At 41.9% G+C, this 20,882-nt stretch overlaps 1 protein-coding gene across 2 annotated transcripts in view; it reads right to left on the reverse strand.

Annotated features, from left to right (window-relative positions):
* Positions 1–20,882, reverse strand: part of ERBB4 (erb-b2 receptor tyrosine kinase 4) — a 576,525-nt gene that overhangs the window by 124,621 nt on the left and 431,022 nt on the right. Inside the window, exons 13-17 of one of the 2 annotated variants that reach the window (XM_058421396.1) lie at positions 19,866–19,998; positions 17,157–17,250; positions 15,430–15,584; positions 8,662–8,706; positions 8,469–8,543 (exon numbers count right to left, since the gene is read on the reverse strand). In XM_058421396.1, the coding sequence (XP_058277379.1) occupies positions 8,469–8,543; positions 8,662–8,706; positions 15,430–15,584; positions 17,157–17,250; positions 19,866–19,998 (502 nt within the window). The remainder of the gene's footprint in view (positions 1–8,468; positions 8,544–8,661; positions 8,707–15,429; positions 15,585–17,156; positions 17,251–19,865; positions 19,999–20,882) is intronic. The other variant, XM_058421395.1, reaches the window with a different exon arrangement.

Below are 20,882 nucleotides of genomic sequence, written 5' to 3' on the forward strand. Positions count from 1 at the left end.
AACACCCCAAAGTTTGGAATTTGCAGCCCTGGTCCACTGATTGATCCAGGAACTGAAAGTAGAGAGAATTCACACAAGGCTGAAGTGAAACAGCACTGAACTTAGCCTGCATCCAAATTGTTCACATGCAGAGGACATCACTGCCACGAGGGAGGGAAAAGCACGTAGATGGGAGATGGGACAGTTTTAAAGCAAGGATATTATCTCTTCAACTTGTTCTTTGTCTCATCCCTGCTGTGATTGAGACTACGCATATTAACGACTAGTGGTCCATTTTAATGCAGGAATGCTTTTTACCTTTTTTTCCCTTCATCAGTCCATCAGGGGCAGGGAAAGATGTGATTTACTTCTGAAATTTGCACACGTTTTTTAAGGAAGGCTATTCACTCAAGCAGAGCAATGCCCATGGATACAGACACCACTGGCATGAACTGAAAATATTGCTGTGGCTGATTCAAACCTGCTGGGACTTAGAGGAGATGGATTTGGCCACTGCCAAGCTGCTGAACTGTTCTTCTGGAATTACACATCTTCCCTCCAGTCTACCACGTCACTGCAGTGTTTTTGCTTCTGACCAACCAGCCTAGAGGATCTGCATACCCTGCTCCATGTTCCCAGCGTTATTTCCTGATGAATTTGCAAATGAATATTATATATCACCAAGAGCAGGGATTGCAGTGTCTTGTCTCCTACACTGATATCAGGCCTACAGATTCTAACCTTGCAGGATTAATTTGAGCAAAAGAAATGGCAACAAATAAAACTACATCTTCCATCCTTTTGCTTCCCTCTATTTTTCCGCAGTCACCAATTCTTCTCACTCATGTTATGGTGCTTTGCAACTTCTGTGCCTTCTAAGACATATCTGTACCACCTAATTTCAGTGACAATATCTAAACATTATTAGATTTATGACAAGTAGAGAACTATGAATTTAAATGGAATGGTGAATACAATAAGAATATGCAACAAAAATCCAAGAGAGCATTTTAAGCGGTGTCCAACACTGGTGTTTTGCTTTGAAATCCTGAGTTTACAAAGGACACACTATGTCACAGGCAAAATATTGGGAGTCCAAGACAAATTGAGGAAAAATTCACACTTTTCATTAAAAAGGTTGATTGCATTTCAGAGAGTTTTCCTTTAGGCATTACTAGAAAAACTTTGTATCATTGACAAATCAGGGATTACATCATAACTGGACCATGTTTAACCAAAGCTTGGCCCTTGTCCCGGTGGTGAGGTTGTATTTGTTCTCAGATTTCGGCATAAATGCCACAACTCTTTAGTATGAGAAACTACTAGCTCTGCAGAGAAATGTGCCACAAATACAGTATACAAATACAGAGTTACCTCCTCACAACCCTCTGCCAAAGAAAAGCTCAGTCAGCCCTGCCTGTTTTATCATTTGCTCAATCTCAGATAACTACAGAAATTACTTGTGACATTATCTTCTATTGATGAAACAGCCAATATGTCTGCAAAAGATCTTGTTCACCAGCAAGGGAAGATGGTGTCATTAAAAATTTACATCAGATGGAAAAAAAAAAAAAAAAAAGCATGAAGCTTTTTGACAAAAGTACCGATAAGATCTGAATGAGTTTCACATCTCTCCTAGCAAAGGACAGTCTGAAAACTCAGAATTTTACCTGACCTAACTGGTAATGAGCAAGCATATGTGAACAGAACAGAAATCTTGTGTAAAGTCAGGTGGAACTCTCACTCTGGGCCTCACTCACAGCTGACAGGAGCCAAAGCCCACGATTCAGCAGTTGAATTTGCTTGTCTGTGTCCAGCTCAGTACTCTGAATCAAAACTCAAAGGACATTCTAGCTTAGACCATGAGACAAGAGCTGATCACAGCTGGAAGCTATTGCCACAGACATCAAAGTGTCCTGTCACATGGCAGGAGGAGCCACACCACCCTCTGCCTCCAAGCTCCACACAAACTCATCTTGCTTGCAAAAAAAATATCCCCGTCTTGATTTCACAAGTCTGGTGCTGGAGAAGAGAACATTACCACAGAAAATCATTCCAGGGATTAATAACCTTCATTAGAAATGCACGAGCATTTTGCTGCTTTGAATGGCTCTCAGATTTCACCCATTTTATACCTCACAGACACCCAACTCTCCTTTGGAGTCTGCTAGACTTAGTGCCATCCTTAACCAACATTTGTCTCCTTACCTGTGTACTTTTAGAGGAGAATCCGGCTTTACACCTTCACTTTCAGCCAAAATAAGTTTTAGCTCTTTGAGTTCCTAAACTTCATTCCAAAACACGAGGTACTATTTCCAATGGCTCTTCTCTAAAGCCTCTCTAACACACATTCCTGGGAAAACAGTCTCTCTGAAGGGACAGGGTCTACATACTCCTTCAACTCTATCCACTACCACTGTAATGAGGGAGGAAAGAGGCAAAATACCTCTACCTTACAGAAAGGAGATGCAAAGGACGGTGAACTAACAAAGAGAGAACATGGCATGAGGAATAAGTTTAGTATTAGCCCACCTTTCCCATTAGAAACTGAATTTAGTTTTTTGAAACTACTACCCAAAGGTACAGATAATTTACATGACATTTTCGCACCCTGTTACTTTACTTTACAGCATGGAAAAAAATTATAGTAAGATTAAGTAATTTGGTTTGATGGCTTGATTTCCTAATGCTCTCTTTCTGCATGATTGCTGGTATTTGTGCTAATGCTCCCACCTTTGGTAGATGCTGAGGTACAACTTCCCACACTAGCACCAAAGTCAGGACTTTGTTTATTCCTTGAAACCTACAGCTTGTTTAATTACTTTAACTCATTTACCATTGTGTTTGCTACACACTAGTAAAATATCAAATTGAACAGTGGCATTTACATTCCTGGCAAAACAAATGAGCTGACAGACAACCACACTATCATCATTAGCAAGTTATCTGCTGTTTTGAGTCAATGCTGAAAAAGCTGTTGCAGTTTAACTGAGAAGTAAACACATATTTTGGTGCGGAAAACAAACAAAAACTGTAATGCCAATGTGCAAATTCTCATCTGCATTACACGTTCTATGCTCCATCATTTCCATCATTGCACAAAACTGGTGTTAAACAGGCAGTGGAAAGCAATGGGGGGCGAGGGAGGGGGCGTGGAGAGGTGCTGCTCTAAAGAACCCCGGCCAAGAGCTTCCCGTTTCATGCAGGAATTTCAGCTCCTTCACACCCGAGTAAGGTCACAAGGAGTAAGCGAGATTGCAGAGAATTAAGTCTGGGCTGGGCTCTCAACTCAAATACATTTGTCATGTAAATTTTTCCAACTAAGAAAGAGTGACAAATCCTACATTGCACAAGTAGATTGGAAGTAAGACCACGAGCCTTAGTTCTGAGTTATTATATATTAAATATTAATGAATTATTAAGAAACCATTCACTGAGGTTTAAACAAACCTACATCTTCCATATTTTGAAAGCTCTACAAATGTATATTTAACACTAGATAATTAATTTATAACAACATTAAATCTAAATTTAATTCTTATTTCCAGCCACGAGAGAAATCCATGGAGGAGTGGTGAGATATATACTGTTGCTTTAGAATAAGGTCACCTCTCCATGGCACAATTTTATTCCTGAGTTGTATATTATTTGTGTAGCCAAATCAATACAGACACGCAACACAAGGGTGATGAGAAACAAAAGCAATGCCCTCTGCAATGGCACTGTGTGTTGTTTTCCATTCTAACAAACCATTTATTAATTTGCATTTCCTATTGCTTCTTTTCTTCCTGCAGTGACCTATTACATTTGGCCTTTATCACTCATCGTTTTTTTCTGCTCATAGTTTCAGCAAAGATAATTTAGTCAGTTTTCCAAACAAAGAATTTTCCTATCAAAAATGAGAACAGCTGCAGAGAAACTTGGTCAGTGAGTACCAACAGTATCAAGATCCTGCAGGAGTTTATTGCTCACATTCTACTTGTCGTATAACGAACTTCTAGACACATCAGATTTCTGACCTTACTCTATCCTATGCTCTCTCAACAGGATCCTCAAACTGCTGGAGCCACAGAACAGATCTTAAACAGCATTGTGTGAGAATTGCTTCCAGTTCTTTCACTCTCCTGACCTCAACCATTTATTTCTCTCTGTAGTAGCATACCCTACTAAGCCCTTCCATACCATGAGTCCACTCCAGTCAACCCTGCCGAGTAAAGCAGATGAAGCACAAACCCTCACTGATCACAGACAAATCTTTCAGAGTGTGGTACAGAACAGAGGCTTTAACACAATGAGCCATTTATTAACTGTGGTCAGGCCTCAAACTGAAAGAGGGGAAATTTAGGTCCGATGTGAGGAAGAAATTCTTCCCTGTGAGAGAGGGTGCGGCCCTGGCGCAGGTCACCCAGAGGAGCTGTGGCTGCCCCATCCCTGGGAGTGTCTAGGGCCAGGTTGGATGGGGCTTGCGGCAACCTGGGACAGCAGGAGGTGTCCCTGCCCGTGGCAGAAGAGGTCACAAGGTCACCTTCCTGCCACAGGAGTACTCCAAATGTACTCCTCCTAAAGCCCCAGGCAGGGAAATACCATGGCAAGAATTAAAGCACTCTCAGCAAAGGTCTGGCTTCAGAATATGTTCAGCAGAGGCAAGTTCTCCCACAGAAGTGGGATTTCTCTATTAATTTCTTTCATGAACCTGAAAGGAGGTTGCAGCCAGGTGGGGGTCAGTCTCTTCTCCCAGGAAGTCAGCAACAGAACAAGAGTTTTAGGGGAGTGTTAGGCTGGGCATTCAGAAGTTCTTCACAGAAAGGCTGAATGGGCTGCCCAGGGAGGTGGTGGAGTCACCACCCCCAGAAGTGTTTAGGAGATGACTGGACGTGGCACTCAGTGCCAAGGTTTAGGTGATAAGGTGGTGTTAGGTCAAAGGTTAGACTTGATGATCTCAGGTCTTTTCCAACCCTAGCTCATTCTGTGATTCTGTGAATTTGTCCAGTTTGATGATGTGTGAGATCTATGCAACCCACAGAGGAAGAATCTGAAAGTGTCTATTTTTCAAGTCTGGATTCTTAAAAAATAAACCTGTTTCCTCAACCACTCTGTTCTGATACAGCTTCAGAAAGCTCCATATTAAGAGTCTCTTGAGAGTAGCAACTTTTACCAACCAAGTAATACAGCTTAGCTGGTACTCACAGGTCGTATTTCCCCTCTTATTTTGTACAGAGATCCTCTGCCCCTCCAGAACAACTATAATTATTCCATAAAAACAGAGAGCATATGGAGTGCTTTCCTCTAAGCCATGGAGCCGAGCACTGTGAAAGCCATGAACATAAGCAGTTTATTAGAGGTGGTTTCCCTTCCCCACCAACTACTGAGACCTGCTGTGAAATTCTGTCGAAGTCACACTGTGACGGGGTACAAAACAGCTATGAATGGATTTGCCTGCATTACACAGGGTTTACTGTTAATTAGCCCCTGTACACATATGCAGAAGATAAAACCAGCTTTGTTGTTGTTGTTGTTGAGGAAGTGATGATTTGTTGAGAGGACATCCTTTTTGGATAAAAAGCTAGCAACACGACTGTAATTAGAGTTAACATCTACACAACATTCTATTTAAGCACTTGACAATAGTGGGCCTGGCTAATTAGTTTCTGTTAAAAGGGAAATGTAAATGAATTTTTCTTGGGGCGTAAACAGAGACACCAGCTTACTCAGACCAGGGACATCACTGCTGGTGCTGGCTCTTTCCTATCATATCCAACACATGCTCCTGATCACTTCTTTAGATATACAACCTCACAGGCACCAGAAAACAGAAACTTCACTCCTCCTTTGATGATCTCTCCCAGTATTGAGGTGAATGAAGCCTCGCAAGGATAAACCAATTAAAATTCATATTTTACGTAAAATCTTTTTCCACATTCTCACTCCAATAACTGCACTAGCTGAACTTTTCTGGTGAACTTGAACGGAACCCGCCTTTCCTGACCATCTAGAGTATTTTCTTAATGAAGAGCATTATATTTACAGTTTTTGAATCACCCTTTTAGACAACAATTATCCCAATCTTGGGAGCAGAAATACTCATCTTTTCTCTGCTTGCTCCAGAATATGCTGGAATGTGCTGTTGTGTGCTATTCCAACCACAAAAAACACTGAATGCAGCTGCCAGAAAGTAGTAAAAGAAGGCAGGAGAGGAGGATGGATAACTCCTTTGGGCATCCTGGGAAATTCCAGCCTTCTTCTACTTTCCATCTTTGCTTTGGCAATTTCTAGGAAAGGCTGGTAAGGAAGGTGGAACCAAACCCAAGGCCCTAGAGGAATAATCCATTCAGGAAGCTGCATGAGGAGCTGTTCTTTTGGACCGAACTCATTTGAACCTAAAGGTTAAAAAAACCAAAACCAAACTATGCAGAAAGAAATGCATTACCAAAAAGTAAGGTTGTTTTCCCACAAACTTGAAGGGGCTAAAGCAGAGAAGTTTCACCTGCCATTTGGAAAACAAGCCATGTGATGCACATCTGATTCATCTTTATTAAACATGACAGAAGGAATTCCTTTGCTATTCCACCAGGCTCTTACAAAATCCCTCAAGTCAATGGATCATGGCATAAATAATTTGCAAACTAAAAAACTAGAAAGAAAAGCAACGCTGCTATGAAAATGGAAAAAGGAGAAGATGAGGAATATCTTGTTTGGGTTAAAGCCCTGCTCTCACTTTCAGCTGCATGAACAGCAGAAAGCCCTGTCCCCTTCTACTCACTGATAATTCACCTCAATGGAAAAAAACTCAGGTCAATAAATAAGGGTCAGATTGATTATTAATTAGTTTAAGATTTAGAAGTCTCAGGAGGGTGCAAAATTGTTAAAGGGACATGAAGAAGCTTTTATCTAAAGTCAAGGAATCCATTTTGGATTTACAACCCTACTGGAACAAAAAGCGTCACTTTGCCAATGCAGTTTTGCTCACTTTTAGCCCAAACAGAATAAACCATTTTCACAATAATAATAATAATTAAAAAAAAAAAAAAAAAAAAAAAAAAGGCACAGTTTCACAATCTAATATAGAGGTATGAAGTTTCCTTCTTTGCCTTGAAAGTGAAAGAATACATACTGACATTTAAACAGAGTGCAGTAACTTTCCTCAAATAAATTCAGCAAGGCTGAAACAAACAAAGAAGTATCCATCAGATCCAAAGGAAACAGGAAATATTTGAGGGCCCTCCCCCTCAGACTGAGTGGAGCAGGAGTAAAACTGCTGAACAGAGTAAAACAATTCCTCCCATTTCTGTAGTTTGGTAAGGGCTTTCAACTTAAGGAAATACTACTACATTTTCTGTATTTGTGCTTTGAGTAAAGTTGATGAAAATGGGACCCTTAAAACTAGGGCAGCTCTGTTTGGAGGAGGCCACGTGAAAATGAGGCCCTACAGAAGTATCTCAAACAGGACATCCTAGATCAGAAAGATTAAAACAAAACATTGAAACATTGAAAAATTCATTTTCTGTTGCTAATTCATTTCTTATTGAACTAAGTCAGAACTGATACTGATCTAATAAACAAATGTACCATTTGATAACATTTACACTGCACAGTTTTTCAAGTCCAAATACATTTTCCCTTATAAACTGGAAATAGGCATATTCACATTACATACACAATTAGGAAGGAAAGGCAACCTTAAAACCTTTCAAAAAAGACAAGAAAAAAACTCAGATTGAAATCCTTAATGAGATGGGTTTGATTGAATTTATGCATTTTTCATCTAGTCTTAGCTCAGGAGAGTAATCCCAAAGCCTAGAAGTCATATTAACCAGTTTGAATTTAAGAATGAACAAACTCAATGGCAATGTAGGGCTTTCACGAAAAAGAATGCAGAGTAAAGCCTACATGAATTTGTTTCAGTTGTCATTACTGAAAAATTAAATTGCTTCAAGGTTAAAATCTTTCTTTTAAACAGAAAATGAAAAAAACATAGTTTTATGCAAATTAAGGAAGAAATTTGGTTTTGCTAAAACGTTTACTTTTTCAAGGGAAGGTGTGTAGAAGGAAGAGGTTTATTTGCTTTTAAATTCTCTCTTAAAGAAAAAAAATCAAAAAAACCCCAACCAAACAAACGAAAAACACCCAATAAAGAGAAAACAAGTGAATTCCAATTTTACCAGAATTTTCACCGTGTAATAAAATTTAATCTGGAAACACGATCTGCAGGAAATTTCAGAATTTAATCCTTATTGGTTTAAGCAAAAAATAAAAACAAATTAAAAAAAAAAAAAAAAAAAAAAAAAAAAAAGGGTTTTTTTTTAATCAGCCTAAGCGAGCCGGATATTTAATGACTTTTCATGAAACAGAAAAGCGAATTTGGGCGCGGAGTGGCAGATGCCAGTTCAGGACAAGCTGCGTTCTGCCCACAGCGTGACTTTTGCATTCAGACTGGCTAACAGGACATTCCTGTGGTGGGCGGGGCATGAAGGTCGGGGTGGGGATGTTACCTAGCGTGCTGTGGCAGAGTGGACTGCCGTGTCCATGGATAGAAAATGCAGTCATGACTAGCGGGGCCTCTACACCTGCAGACAATTACAGAACAAACCACGTCATTGCCACACCCCAGGACATGCACACGCATGCGCCCTTGTCCACACGTGCAGGATGGAGACACACAGGCAGCCAGCACCCAGTCAGTACCTATCCATCAGCCCAATGCAGTCCTCCAGGTGTGGCCCTATGCACCTGCAGCAAATCCAAAGTGGAAACAGGGAGAGAAAGAGAGACATCTGTTATTTATGCACCCGAGAAGCGGGAACCCCCCCTTCGCGTTCTTAATTCTAGCTCTTCTTTCTCTAAGAGAAACTTGTATCACCAAAAAATTATAGCTTGTGAAAAGAGGAACAGTAATAGCAACAGCACTCCAAGGAAGGCCAGATCTTGGCTCGCTTAAGGCGGGTTCACCTGTGTATGTGACAGTCCTGACAGCAGAGTTGCTTTTCCTGCATGTTTTTATGAGTCATCAAACCAGTGATTACTGCACAAAAGCTGTTAATTTACAACTTGAGACTTCCAGGAGCACAATCCAGAATTTGCTTTTCTTTCCGTAATTGATGCAATTGCTCATTCTGTTCTAAGCTCCCAGGCGGGGCAACTGCAGAAATATTTTGGAAACTGACTATACTTTTTTAACCGAGAAGCTCAAGGATCAACTTCCAGCAACAAAAACCAAAGCAAAATGGTGTCTGCTGATTCAGACATTTTATTCTGCTTTCCTCAGATGCTGCCAAAAGCCCTCCACCTGCTCAATCAGCAGGTGCTCACCAAAGGCATTGGAAATGCAAGGAATCACTAAATGCAGCACCACTAAAACACAGCCATGGAAAAGAGTTTGCAGAACACCCGTGTGGATTTTCCACGCCCCCATGAAGAGCAGGACTGGTTTCCTGGTCCCCTACATTCAAAGCAAGTCAAATATACATTAACACAGCAGTCATGATTCTCAGAGACCTAAGGCTGAGCTTTTAGGGGTTAAAAAAACCTGACTCCCCTTCAATACTGCACACCCAGCCAGGCACTCTAGCCATGGGGAGTATGTAGCTCTTGGCATTTAAGGAAACCAAACCATTTATTTCAGCTCTTGAATAAGATCTCGGAGCCATTTTATTAACAGGCTCTTTGGCTGTACATCTGCTACAGGCAGGAGAGGTGATCTGACACATCAGCAGACTGCAACTTACTTCTGCTGAGACATTTTAAATTTAAGGTGTGATCCCCAACTCGTTTAAAGTTTGCTGGTTTTCAGATTGGCTTTGATGGAAGGATATTCATGTCGGAAAAATCTGAGAGTTCAAATAAGCTCCCATGAGATCTTCTTTCTGCTTTCCCATCATTTGCCACTCATCAGCTTTTGCTGCATTTAAATTAGTATCACTCTGCCATTATAAAATGAAGTGAATCCAATTTCCCCGTAGCTGCTCATCAGGGAGAGCAGACCAAGTAAACCTTAACCTATGTTTGTTTACTTGAATTTTTATTTTTACATAAGGCATTTACTCTGACATGCAAACAAAACTGGAAGGATTTCCTCAGTGACTGCTTCCTCCAGCATACGTGCAGACATTAAAAAAATGCGTTAAATATCCAGATAATGCATAAATGTAAGGGGGTTGATTTAAACGCAGTTCAAAAACTTAGCAGAGAGAGCTCTTGGAATTTCAGCTGTCCTGGGTATTAGACTTTGGCATTCAGGACTGTCTGAATTCTAACCCATCTCAAACACATCCCATGTTTCTTCCTTTCACAGCATTCTCAGCAAGTTGGAGAAAACAGGTTCAGTAATGAAGGAGGCTGGAAAATTGCTCAGATCATCCATTCCCTACCATGCCAAGAAAAGGTGAGCTCAGACTCTTGCTATAAATAAAAAGAAGGGCATCTTCAAATGAGCAGTTGGAGAGCCTGCTACTAGTTTAGAGAACTGGCAAACTGACATCTAGAGCCTGTTGTCTCGGAGTCACTTCACATGCACATTTGGAGAACAGGATTGAACCGAACTTGGACTGTTTGGACCTCATCCAGTGCAAATTTTGAAGTATCGTTGATTTTTATTTCAAATTGTAATCCTTTTCAGCAGACTTGGCATCCACAAAGAGAAAACTCTGTCCAGGTGCAATTCCATTACTCCTAGTTAGGCAGTTCCCAGTTTCCCTCCTGAGTGGCTGTCCTGATTACATGCAGGGAAGTAAAACTGTGTGAGTCATGGCAATATTTATTAACAGTGTTATTTTATACCACCAGGTCATCAGGTATTTTTTCCCCAGGAAGGAACTCTCTTCATTTCAGGCTTTTTGACTCACATAAGCCTGACACAATCATACATTACGATGGTAACCCCGTTCACAATCAGTGTTCCTTCTGCTTGGAGTCTGGATGGTATTTTCTTTTCCAGGTTGGCTCTGTAAAATGAACTGGTTCATCGACACATGCCAATTTATTAATGATATATTAAGTACCTTACAAAAGTTCAATACAGCTTATCCAGAAAATTACACTCGGAGCTTATCCTAGCTTAACAGATAATCATCCCCTGAAAGGAAATGTGGGGTTTTGAAAATTGCAGTATCAACAGTTGGGGTTTTTTTTCAGAAACAATCCAGGAATATTGTCATTCATCAACTTTCTTTAAGATTGAAAGGTAGGGTCTTAACTGCACAGATATGGAGTAGCAAAGCCATTCATCACCAGATGAATTCTCAAAAGTCTTGGTCACTGGAAACAAACAAAACTGATTTTACGGTGGTGTAAGTGGATTATCTCTGGGCAGGAGAGAACCTTTTTTGCAGTGGTCACCCAAATATTGTTATGGATAAAGTCAGACAATTCTACCCAAAGGCTGTTGAGCTAACAGGTGAGAGGAACTCATGGTGAGAGGATCAAAGCTGGACTGGAGCAGGGGCTACCAGGAAATTTTGCAAAACAAAAGAGTAACAGTTGTTCGTATCCAGAGTGTGTCTGCAATATTCTTTCATCTGGAATTCAGACTTTCTTCCTAAAAATACACCTAAACTTCAGAGGCAACACGGTGCTTCTGCCCTCAGATCCCTCCAGGGCCACACATAGTTGCTGAAGCTCCCCTGACTTCTCTGGTCAAGGCTTAGAAGACAAAGAGCATTTTGGTGAGGATTAATGCCCTCCCTTCCAAAGGCCGTGTGACAAAACACGTTTGTATGATGAGGGGAGGTGTCCGGTGAGATCTCCCGCTTGTGTCCTGCCCAGCAACGAAGCAGGCTGTCACTTGCAATTGTGCAATTAGTGTTTTGTTCCTGTGGAAGTGTTCAGTTTTGGCTAGCTCTGCAAGAAGAGGTGCCAAACATTTTCCAACTCTCTGGAATTAAGTGGGATAGCTGTCCCATGTGCCTCAGATCTGCTCCAAACTGGCTTCAAGTAGCTGATACTCATCACTGGGATACAAAGGCAGGAGCACAGTTGTCCCACCCGAGGAAGTCACTGTTTGACAGCTCTTCTGGTCAATGAGGGATCATTAACAGGGCTGGGTAATTACACATCTTTAAAGAGAAACAGTCATTACACTTGAATAAGGGAGGAGAACGGCGCTAGCAAACCTCACTGGAGCAGTCCTCTGTAAATGCAAAGATGGAAACAGAGGCGGGAGAGATCCTTCCTTGGAGACAACTGGTAGGGATGACTGGAGACATCATGTGAGAACTAATAGCCTATTTTATCAAGCAGCCTGACTCATAGAGAGCAGCACTGCAGGAATGAGATAATACCAGACTGGGAAGCATTGCTCTGCAGCAGCACAACTCTTTTTGATGGGTATCCCAGCTGTACTGAGAGGGCACTGGTTTTATTCCAGCACTTGATCTGGCAGCCAAGAGAACAGATGTGAGGGAAGAAGCAGAATTATATTTTCTCTACCTTTCAGTCATGAGCTAAATAGCAAGATATGTTCTCTCCACAATGTATTTCAGTGAAGAATCATGACTGAGGGGAATTTAAATACTACTTTCTAAAGTAAGGGTATGAAACTGGAGAATTCAGCCTTGAAGGAGGAAAGGAGAGAATAACTGATTTCCCTTCTCTCTGTGGGCATATTCATCCCCTGACAATGTTGGCAAGAAGATGGACAACCTGCAAACCCCAAACATCTTGGACAGTCATTAATAGCTTCATTAACATAATTACATGCTACAAAGTCTCTAGGAAAACTAAAAAAGAATAGTAAGCCATGTTTGCCCAGACTTGGGGGAAGAGAGCATTTTTTTTCTAAGGGATAAAAAAATACCTAAGAATGGATACATCAACTCTTTAATAATAAAAAGGACAAAGATTTCCACAGGGAATAGTATTAGTGTCATGAAAAAGGCATAGTTCCTCATTTGAGAGATAATCAAACCTTTGAGTACCTCAGGTAACTGAGGAAGAGACCCTCGGCCCTTTTACTTGTCCTTTCTCTGGGGATGGGCACACATAGGACATTCTTTCATCTAATCAGAAGGAGAAAATAGAAAGGAGGGAAAACTGAAAGTCCAAAGTTTAAAAGGATAACATCACTCAGCATAAGGGAATCCTGTGTCAGCAACAGTTGCCAACGAGTACTGCCAAGGTTAGCTAGAACTGCCCAATGCCCTCCATATTTGTATATGAACTAGAATGTCACATTTTCAGCACAAGACATAAAAACTTCCCTTCTCGATCCAGGCAGATAAAAATAAACAATCACTTGCAAAATAAGAATGCCTGTGGAGAAGTGGGAAGGCATGGAAAACCTTCTGCTCCCTTCCTGGTCTAGGAGAAACACAGTTGTGCCACAAACACTAGAAATAGCTGGGTCAGTCAATATTTTTATTGATGATGTGGGTATTGAATCTTTGATTAGTAAATTTGTGGATGACACTAAGCTGGGAGGGTGTGTTGATCTGTTGGAAGATAGGATGGCCCTGCAGAGAGATCTGGACCAGCTGGATGGATGTACAGAGTCTAACAAAATAAAGTTTAATAAGTCCAAGTGCCAAGTCCTGCGCTTTGGGCACAATAACCCCCTGCAGCGTTATAGGCTGGGGATGGTGTGGCTGGACAGTGCCCAGGAGGAAAGGGACCTGGGGGTACTGGTGACAGCAGCTGAACATGAGCCGGCAGTGTGCCCAGGTGGCCAAGAGGGCCAATGGCATCCTGGCCTGGATCAGGAATGGTGTGGCCAGCAGGAGCAGGCAGGTCATTCTTCCCCTGTACTCGGCACTGGTCAGGCCACACCTTGAGTGCTGTGTCCAGTTCTGGCCCCTCAGCTTAGGAAGGATGTTGAGACACTTGAGTGCATCCAGAGGAGGCAATGAGGCTGGTGAGGGGCTTGGAAAATAAACCCTGCGAGGAACGGCTGAGGGAGCTGGGGTTGTTTAGCCTGGAGAAAAGGAGACTCAGAGGTGACCTGATCACTCTCTACAGCTTTCTAAAGGGTGGTTGTAGACAGCTGGGGTTGGTCTCTTCCTCCAGGGAGCAACTGACAGAACGAGAGAGCACAGTCTCAGGCTGTGCCAAGGGAAGTACAGGTTGGACATTAAGAAAAGGTTTTTCACAGAAAGAGTGATAAGGTACTGGAATGGTCTGCCTGGGGAGGTGGTGGAGTCCCCATCCCTGGATGTGTTTAAACAAAGACTGGATGTAGCACTCGATGCCATGATCTAGTTGAGGTGTTAGGGCATGGGTTGGACTCAGTAATCTTGAAGGTCTCTTCCAACCTAGACATTCCGTGATTCTGTGATTCTGTTAGAGTTCCTCAGGAAAGAGGAGGGAATAGGAAGAAGTTTTGCTCCCTGGAGGCCAGGAGAGCTGCAAGGCACTCCCTATCCTGGGCAGACAGCAAATCCATCACACATCTGTGGTCTTGTCAGATTAGATCAGCATTGGCATTTTCTCCATCTATGAAAGCCAGGACCAGAGCTCCTGGAGTGAGCTCATCTTTTGAGATGATTTCTTCTGACCACTTCTTCCACAGTAGCAGCATTTTTTTTATTGCATAACTGATTTGAAGCGTCTGGGGGGCAGACAAATCTGTAATAGATCCCGGCTGTATCTCTGTGATCTCCCTCTCATTTCCCTAATGGCTCTATTGTAATTAGATTTGCAAAAGCAGCAAAAGGTCTCATTTTGAATGGCAACAGCTGTTGACATCAAGATTACATTGAATAATTTACTGGTTTAATTTTAGCTGCTAAACAATAAGAGCCTCTTGTCGAAGATTATTTCACTGACTGATGTTTTCTCTTTTTCCCATTGTTGCCTCTTCCTCTCTCTGTATGCCGGACCCTCTGAACTGTCCCATGGAAAAGGCAGTAATAACTTACACGGCCTGTGCAAAACTATAGGTGTGCATGTGACTATTGTGTTGTGTAGCACAGGTTCTTAATTCGGGCTCAGATCCATGGGCTGTATTATTCCAAGTGTAACAAATTGTTTTGGGCACTTCGACAGGACTTCAGAAATTGATTCTCAGGCTCCTGTACGAAGTCTGGTTTCAAACTCTGTGCATCAGTCTCTGTAGGAAAAGGAGAGCAGTAACACTTCTGTCTCACAGCACTGCTGCAGGTTTAGCTCACCAATACCAAGTAGCAGAGATTCTGTCAAGGAGCAAATAGTAAAAATAAAGTCATTTTACAGGACTAAAATTAAGTGAAAGGGCAGCATTTGCTACAAACCAGTGGGCAAGGAAAGCTGAGAGCATTGCTGTGGAAAGTTCTTCTCTGTGGTTTTCAAAAGGGTATTTTGTGATGAGCTGCTGGGCGTTCATGACTAAAACCTGAACACCGTGAGAGACCTGAAAATCAAAGGTTAAATTCCTACTGCACACTCTCTTTTCAGGAGTGGGACAAGTGCTTTACTGGGCCAAACTACCTATAAACCCCCTGTGCTACGAGCAATACATGGCCAGGATGGCACAAAGTGCGCACTCACCCTTGGGTGCAGTTTGGATGACACGGATGGCACTCCCGATCCTCATCGGCGTACTTGAAAATGAAGCTGTTGGCCCCCTGCAAGCCATCAGGACATTTTTCCACACAGTTTGGACCATCCTTAAAATGGAAACACTTTGTGCAGTGGTCAGGTCCCTGGAGAGCGTGGAAGAAAGAAATGCAGTGCATTCAAGTTACTCTGTCCTTTCCTTCTGCACTAGGATTGCATTGGCACACACTCGGCAGCAACCACAGCAGTTGTTGTTTTTATTAACTGCTTTTAAGAGGGAAAAAAGGTAGTGATGGCAGGTTGAATCTCTTCCTTCCAACATTTCAGCTGCCAGTTATCCCTCACCACAAACCTCCAGCACTCTCCCAACACAACCCATCCCACCTTCCTCTAGGCCAAGATGAATTCACATCCTTCCCAAAAACAGTGAATTACCTGCGTGGTTCCAGCCTCTCTTAGGGAGCAGCAGATGTATAAATCCTGGTGCTAAGACCAAATACTAGTTTCTAGATGAGTTTCTTAATGTTGTTGGTGTGCTTAATACAATGAAGTCAGTGCAAACCTGAACTCTGAGAAACTTCCTGCTGCATTATTGAGGACTGAACCCCCTTTGCAAAGCCCCTCAGAGGGTTCTCCTACCTCTGCACTCCAGAACTATTTTCCACAGACATTCTGCACATGGCATCTGGTCACAGCAAGACTGAAGGACTACAAGGTCTCCCTCTTCTTAACACAAAGACCAATTTGTTAAGAACAACAAACCAAAACCCCTGGACAATGTAAAATTTTAAAGTTGTGATGATAAGCCAGTGTTTAACTAAATCTAGTGTTCAGGTTGAGTGTTGGCCTAGGATTTTATGTCCATAAGCCCTGCTACAAATCCAAATTTCCTTTATGGGCTGAACACTTGAAACCTTAGCTTCTTGCCTTATGACTGTATTGCAGGAAAACACAGTATCATAAAAAAAATTATGACACCTTTCTTTTTTCCATTCAGTAAGTCACAGAAACAAGGAAATAAATTATGGGATATATTTTCTCAATTATGAAGAGCCTAAAATACAACTCTCCATTTCCAACATGCTTGTGACTTTTAATCTTGGCAATACACAGAAAACTAGAAGAAAGAGACAACTTCTATCTCCCAAATGAACAATAATCTTTGAAAGAAGTTACTGGCCATTATAAAGGTGACAAAGAGTTAACCATCATTTAAGATGCATGAAAAATGTCATCTATCAAAAGAACTTAAAGGCTATCTAAGCACAAAAAACCTCCCAGCATATTGTTCAAACTGAGAGGTTGAGATGGATTCCCCCATTTTTGGGGAGTTTAAACCAGGAGAGAACTGAGTATCAAAAATAAAAATAAGGATAAAAGAGGGCACTCAAATCCCAACTGCATCCTTTCTGTCTGTAAAATTCATGTGCATCTGTACCACTAAAGCACTAACACAGCTCAGGGAAAAAAACCTTTTAAAACCACTTTCTTAAGGAGGGAGATCCAAGGCAGTTTATTCCCAGCACCAATACAGCATGAGCAGAATTCCTTCCCTGCAAGCAGAATATGTGTTTTCTGCTTTGTTAACACTAATTTGCAGTAGCTGCTTTAAACCCTGCAAGTTTAACCTGTCCTTCAGCACACTTTGGCAAGTTACCCTGAAGCGTAGCAAACAAAACAAACCCAAACTTAACAAACATAAAAGATTTTGTTCTTACTGGCCCGTAGCACGTGATCATGTTTTCCTCCATCTTCTCACACTGGGGATCGCACTCCACACAGACAGAACCGTTTGCAAATTCTCTGAATTCCCTGGGAAAATATTTTGCAGGGGGGTTAAGAGAAATCTGACCCCAGCCCAAAACTGAGCTCACCTGTCTGGGTCTTCACCAGCCACCTCATCTCTTCACCAACATAAAACTACAGTGGAGGCCTTCCTCTCATTAAAAAATACAGACTTCATTAACAGGACAAAATTGCTGACTTGTTGTTTTTCATGATTGTCACTTGTGGCTCAGATTCAGGAAGCCACTTGTCACATGTGAGCACTGATGACGGAGCTGCCCTTGTTGCAGGTAGGTCTCTATGAACACACATTTTAAGCCTGTGCTCCAAAAGGCTTGTAATGTTTTCAGCAATAATTCTAGACTGAAGTCGCAATCTATAAAATGTCAAAACAAATCCTTTTGCTCATTTATTTCATGTAGCCACAGGAAACTACCACTCAAGTGACTTTTTTTATTAACCGCTTTTAAGAGGGAAAAAAGGTAGTGACAGCAGGTTGAATTTCTTTCTTCAAACATTTCAGCTGCCAGTTATCCCTCACCAAAAGCCTACAGCACTCTCCCAACATAATCCATCCCACCTTCTTCTAGGCCAAAATGAATTCACATCTGAGCAAGCTGTTTCTCCCACACTAAAGACAAACTCAATCTTTGTATCAGGCTTAGAGAGCACCAACCCAAGCTTTGCAGGTGGATCCCACTTTGCTGCATTACCAATTACAATATTTGCATTAAGCAGATGTGTACAGATGTGCTGCACACTCACGTTAGGGGGCTCCAGTAGAATCCAGGTAAAGAGTGAAGGCTCTGAGCTCATTTGGTCACTGCTCACCCTCCCTTCCTCTACAGCCATTAGGATCTCCTGAGGACATCAGGATTGTCTTAAGTTGCAATGCAAGATGTAACCAGCAGTTTTGTCTTCTATTGCCAGCTGTTAAACCAGGTGGGGCAGTGCTCTTTATCTCTTCCATCTCTCGTAACTCCAGGGGATATCCTCTGATAATGGGCCATCGAGGCTCACTGCATGGCTGATACAACTACATCATCCCATTGGGATATCCTCCACCCAGCAGGAGGAGCCAAGCATTCCTACCTGGATAAAATCTGAAATTCAGAACACCAGAGCAGCCTGTTTGCACTGTATTCCCAGAGGAAAACCAGACCCATCTCACCACCACTGGACCTTCAAAGGAAAACTGTACCCTTCTACAGGATCATTTCTGCTTCAAAATAACCACATCTGTTACTCCAGGAGGACTCGATTGGACTGCTACCAACACCCTGACCAACAGGGTGTCAGGTTGTATTCTGATTCTGTCGGTGTTTTCTTTTTGTTTGTTTGCTTGCTTTTGTACTACTGCATTTTTATTTTAATTTTACCTAGTAAAGAACTGTTATTCCTATTCCATATCTTTGCCTGAGAGCCCCTTAATTTCAAAATTATAATAATCCAGAGGCAGGCTCCTCCAGGGGAGGCTCCTGTCCTTCTTAGGAGGCACGTGTCTTTCTACACCAAGACAGGATTGAACTGAGGAGAGCCTGACTTGAGTGCTGCAAGGAAGCTCACCCTTCCCTGGCTCTGGGAGTGGATTTTTTTCTGCTGAGGACTAAAAGAGATGTCAAATACAGCTTGACCCCACCCTGAAGAACGGCCGCTGCCCTACAACATGAACATGCAGAGTTCTCCCACAAACAAAATGTTCTCCCCTAGCCCAGGTTACAAATATTTTCACATATTTAGGACAGAACTGAGCCTGTGGGACGTGTAAATACCATCCACTGATGGACAGAGAATCAAACACAACATACTGATTGAGTCTCATCATGCTCTTACTGTGACAGGCTCCATGACAGTGAAAGACCCCAAGGGGCGGACCAACTTATTCCAGTGCACTGACAACACCACTGGGGTCTGCAACTCTTCTTATTGGGGGTTGAAGGGGGAGGAGAGAAGAACAGCTTTTCAGGACATAAAACTGTGCTCTGATAATAATTTTTGCAAGCCTTCTCCAGATGGAAGAGTTGAGAATATTTTCATGCATATGTGGGAGCTCATTTGGCTCAGTTCAGCTTTATCTTTCTGTCATAAGGCACATCCAAATGCCTTGTGCTGTGGAGGTATTCCCCCAGTACAAGCAGCAAAAGGACAAGGGGGCAAGAACTCCTGTTGGGCTTTTAAATTTGTGTTTGTGTGTACAGTTACACAGTGCATTATGAAAAAGAGAGTGAGTTCTTCTAATTTGGGGTCCTTATTCAGAGAATTTCTTTATCAGATGCCTGAATCCAACTCATCTGAAAGAACATAACTGTATGATTCTGAATAAGGCTATCAAGTAGGGATAAATGATGCAGGTTTTTTATAACTTTTCACCTAAATCAATTTCTTCATGTTACCAGCAATGCAAAAGGTGCAAGGTGATGCTGCTGCATGAAAACTTCAGGCAGTGGAATACCAGGGAAAGCTTTCTACACAAGTTCATATTTAGAAATCCTTAAATCTTAGCCCATGACACGTTTCACCCCAAATCAGAAATATCAGCAATGGAGATGCTGATTAAAGCAACCCCAAAACAACTTGCTCACTGAAGTCCTCCACAGTGTCCATTAGTAGCTTTGGGGAAAAGCACAAAGGGAGCATCTTACCCATCATAGAGGTTGCAGGAGTCTATGCAGGTCCTGCCCCTGATGAAGCGCTTGCAGGACAGGCACTGGTCTGGGCCTGGCCCCCAGCAGCCATCACTGGAGCACAGCTCATTGCACACCATCCCATCAGCAGCTGCAGAGAGAGGGGGCAGCTGTCAGTATGCACACAGCCCTCCCAAATCCAAGGGAAAACATTCCATCAGCATCACGACATGCTTGGAAATGTCACCGGAATGTCCCCATTTTCCAGAAGCAGGAGACAAAAAAAAAGCATAAAATCAACATCGTGCCACAACACAAATACACAGAGCGCTCAGCTGGTGTACACGCTCCTGGTCTTCTCCTCTCAGAAAAAAATGAGTGGGAAAAAGATTTAAGAGCATGCTTCAAGGATGATCAAAACCAGGGGAGAGCTTCTAAACCAGGAATAAACAAAGATGCAGCCTTGGGGGGGAGGAAGAAAGGACATGATTAAAGCTTCAAAAATCCTGAAGGGCAAGGAGGAGGTGAGTAAGCATGAAACAATTGTTCACTGCTTCTTCCAAGTCCCTCATGAGCATTCAAAGAGACAGAAATCCAATAGGGTTAAAATCTGAGATTTTTTTTCTTCATAGAAAGTAAAGATCAACCTGTAGAATTCCCTGACACAGGACATGGTAAATGCCAAAAATTTATAGGATTCAAAAACTCAGTTGTCTGAATCCACCAAAGTTCTACTAAACTAAAATAGGAAATGCTACCTATGAATTGAAATAAAACTTATGGACAGCAGGGAAAAAAAATGAAGGAAAAACACCACTAGTTGTGATTTTAAAATGATTTATTTATATTATTCAGGTGCAAAAGCACCTGAAGAGCCAATAAGCCTTTATATTAAAACCCTCAAGCCCATACCAAAATACACTATGAACTAAAGGTTAGAGGGAAAGTTTGTTTCAAACTAAGGGTTTTTATTTTATATAAATCATTCCCTATGTAAATATCTTGATGATGTGACAGATGGAGAAAATAAGCAAA

Source organism: Hirundo rustica, chromosome 7 (genome assembly GCF_015227805.2).
Source record: "Hirundo rustica isolate bHirRus1 chromosome 7, bHirRus1.pri.v3, whole genome shotgun sequence".
Classification (NCBI taxonomy): Eukaryota; Metazoa; Chordata; class Aves; order Passeriformes; family Hirundinidae; genus Hirundo; species Hirundo rustica.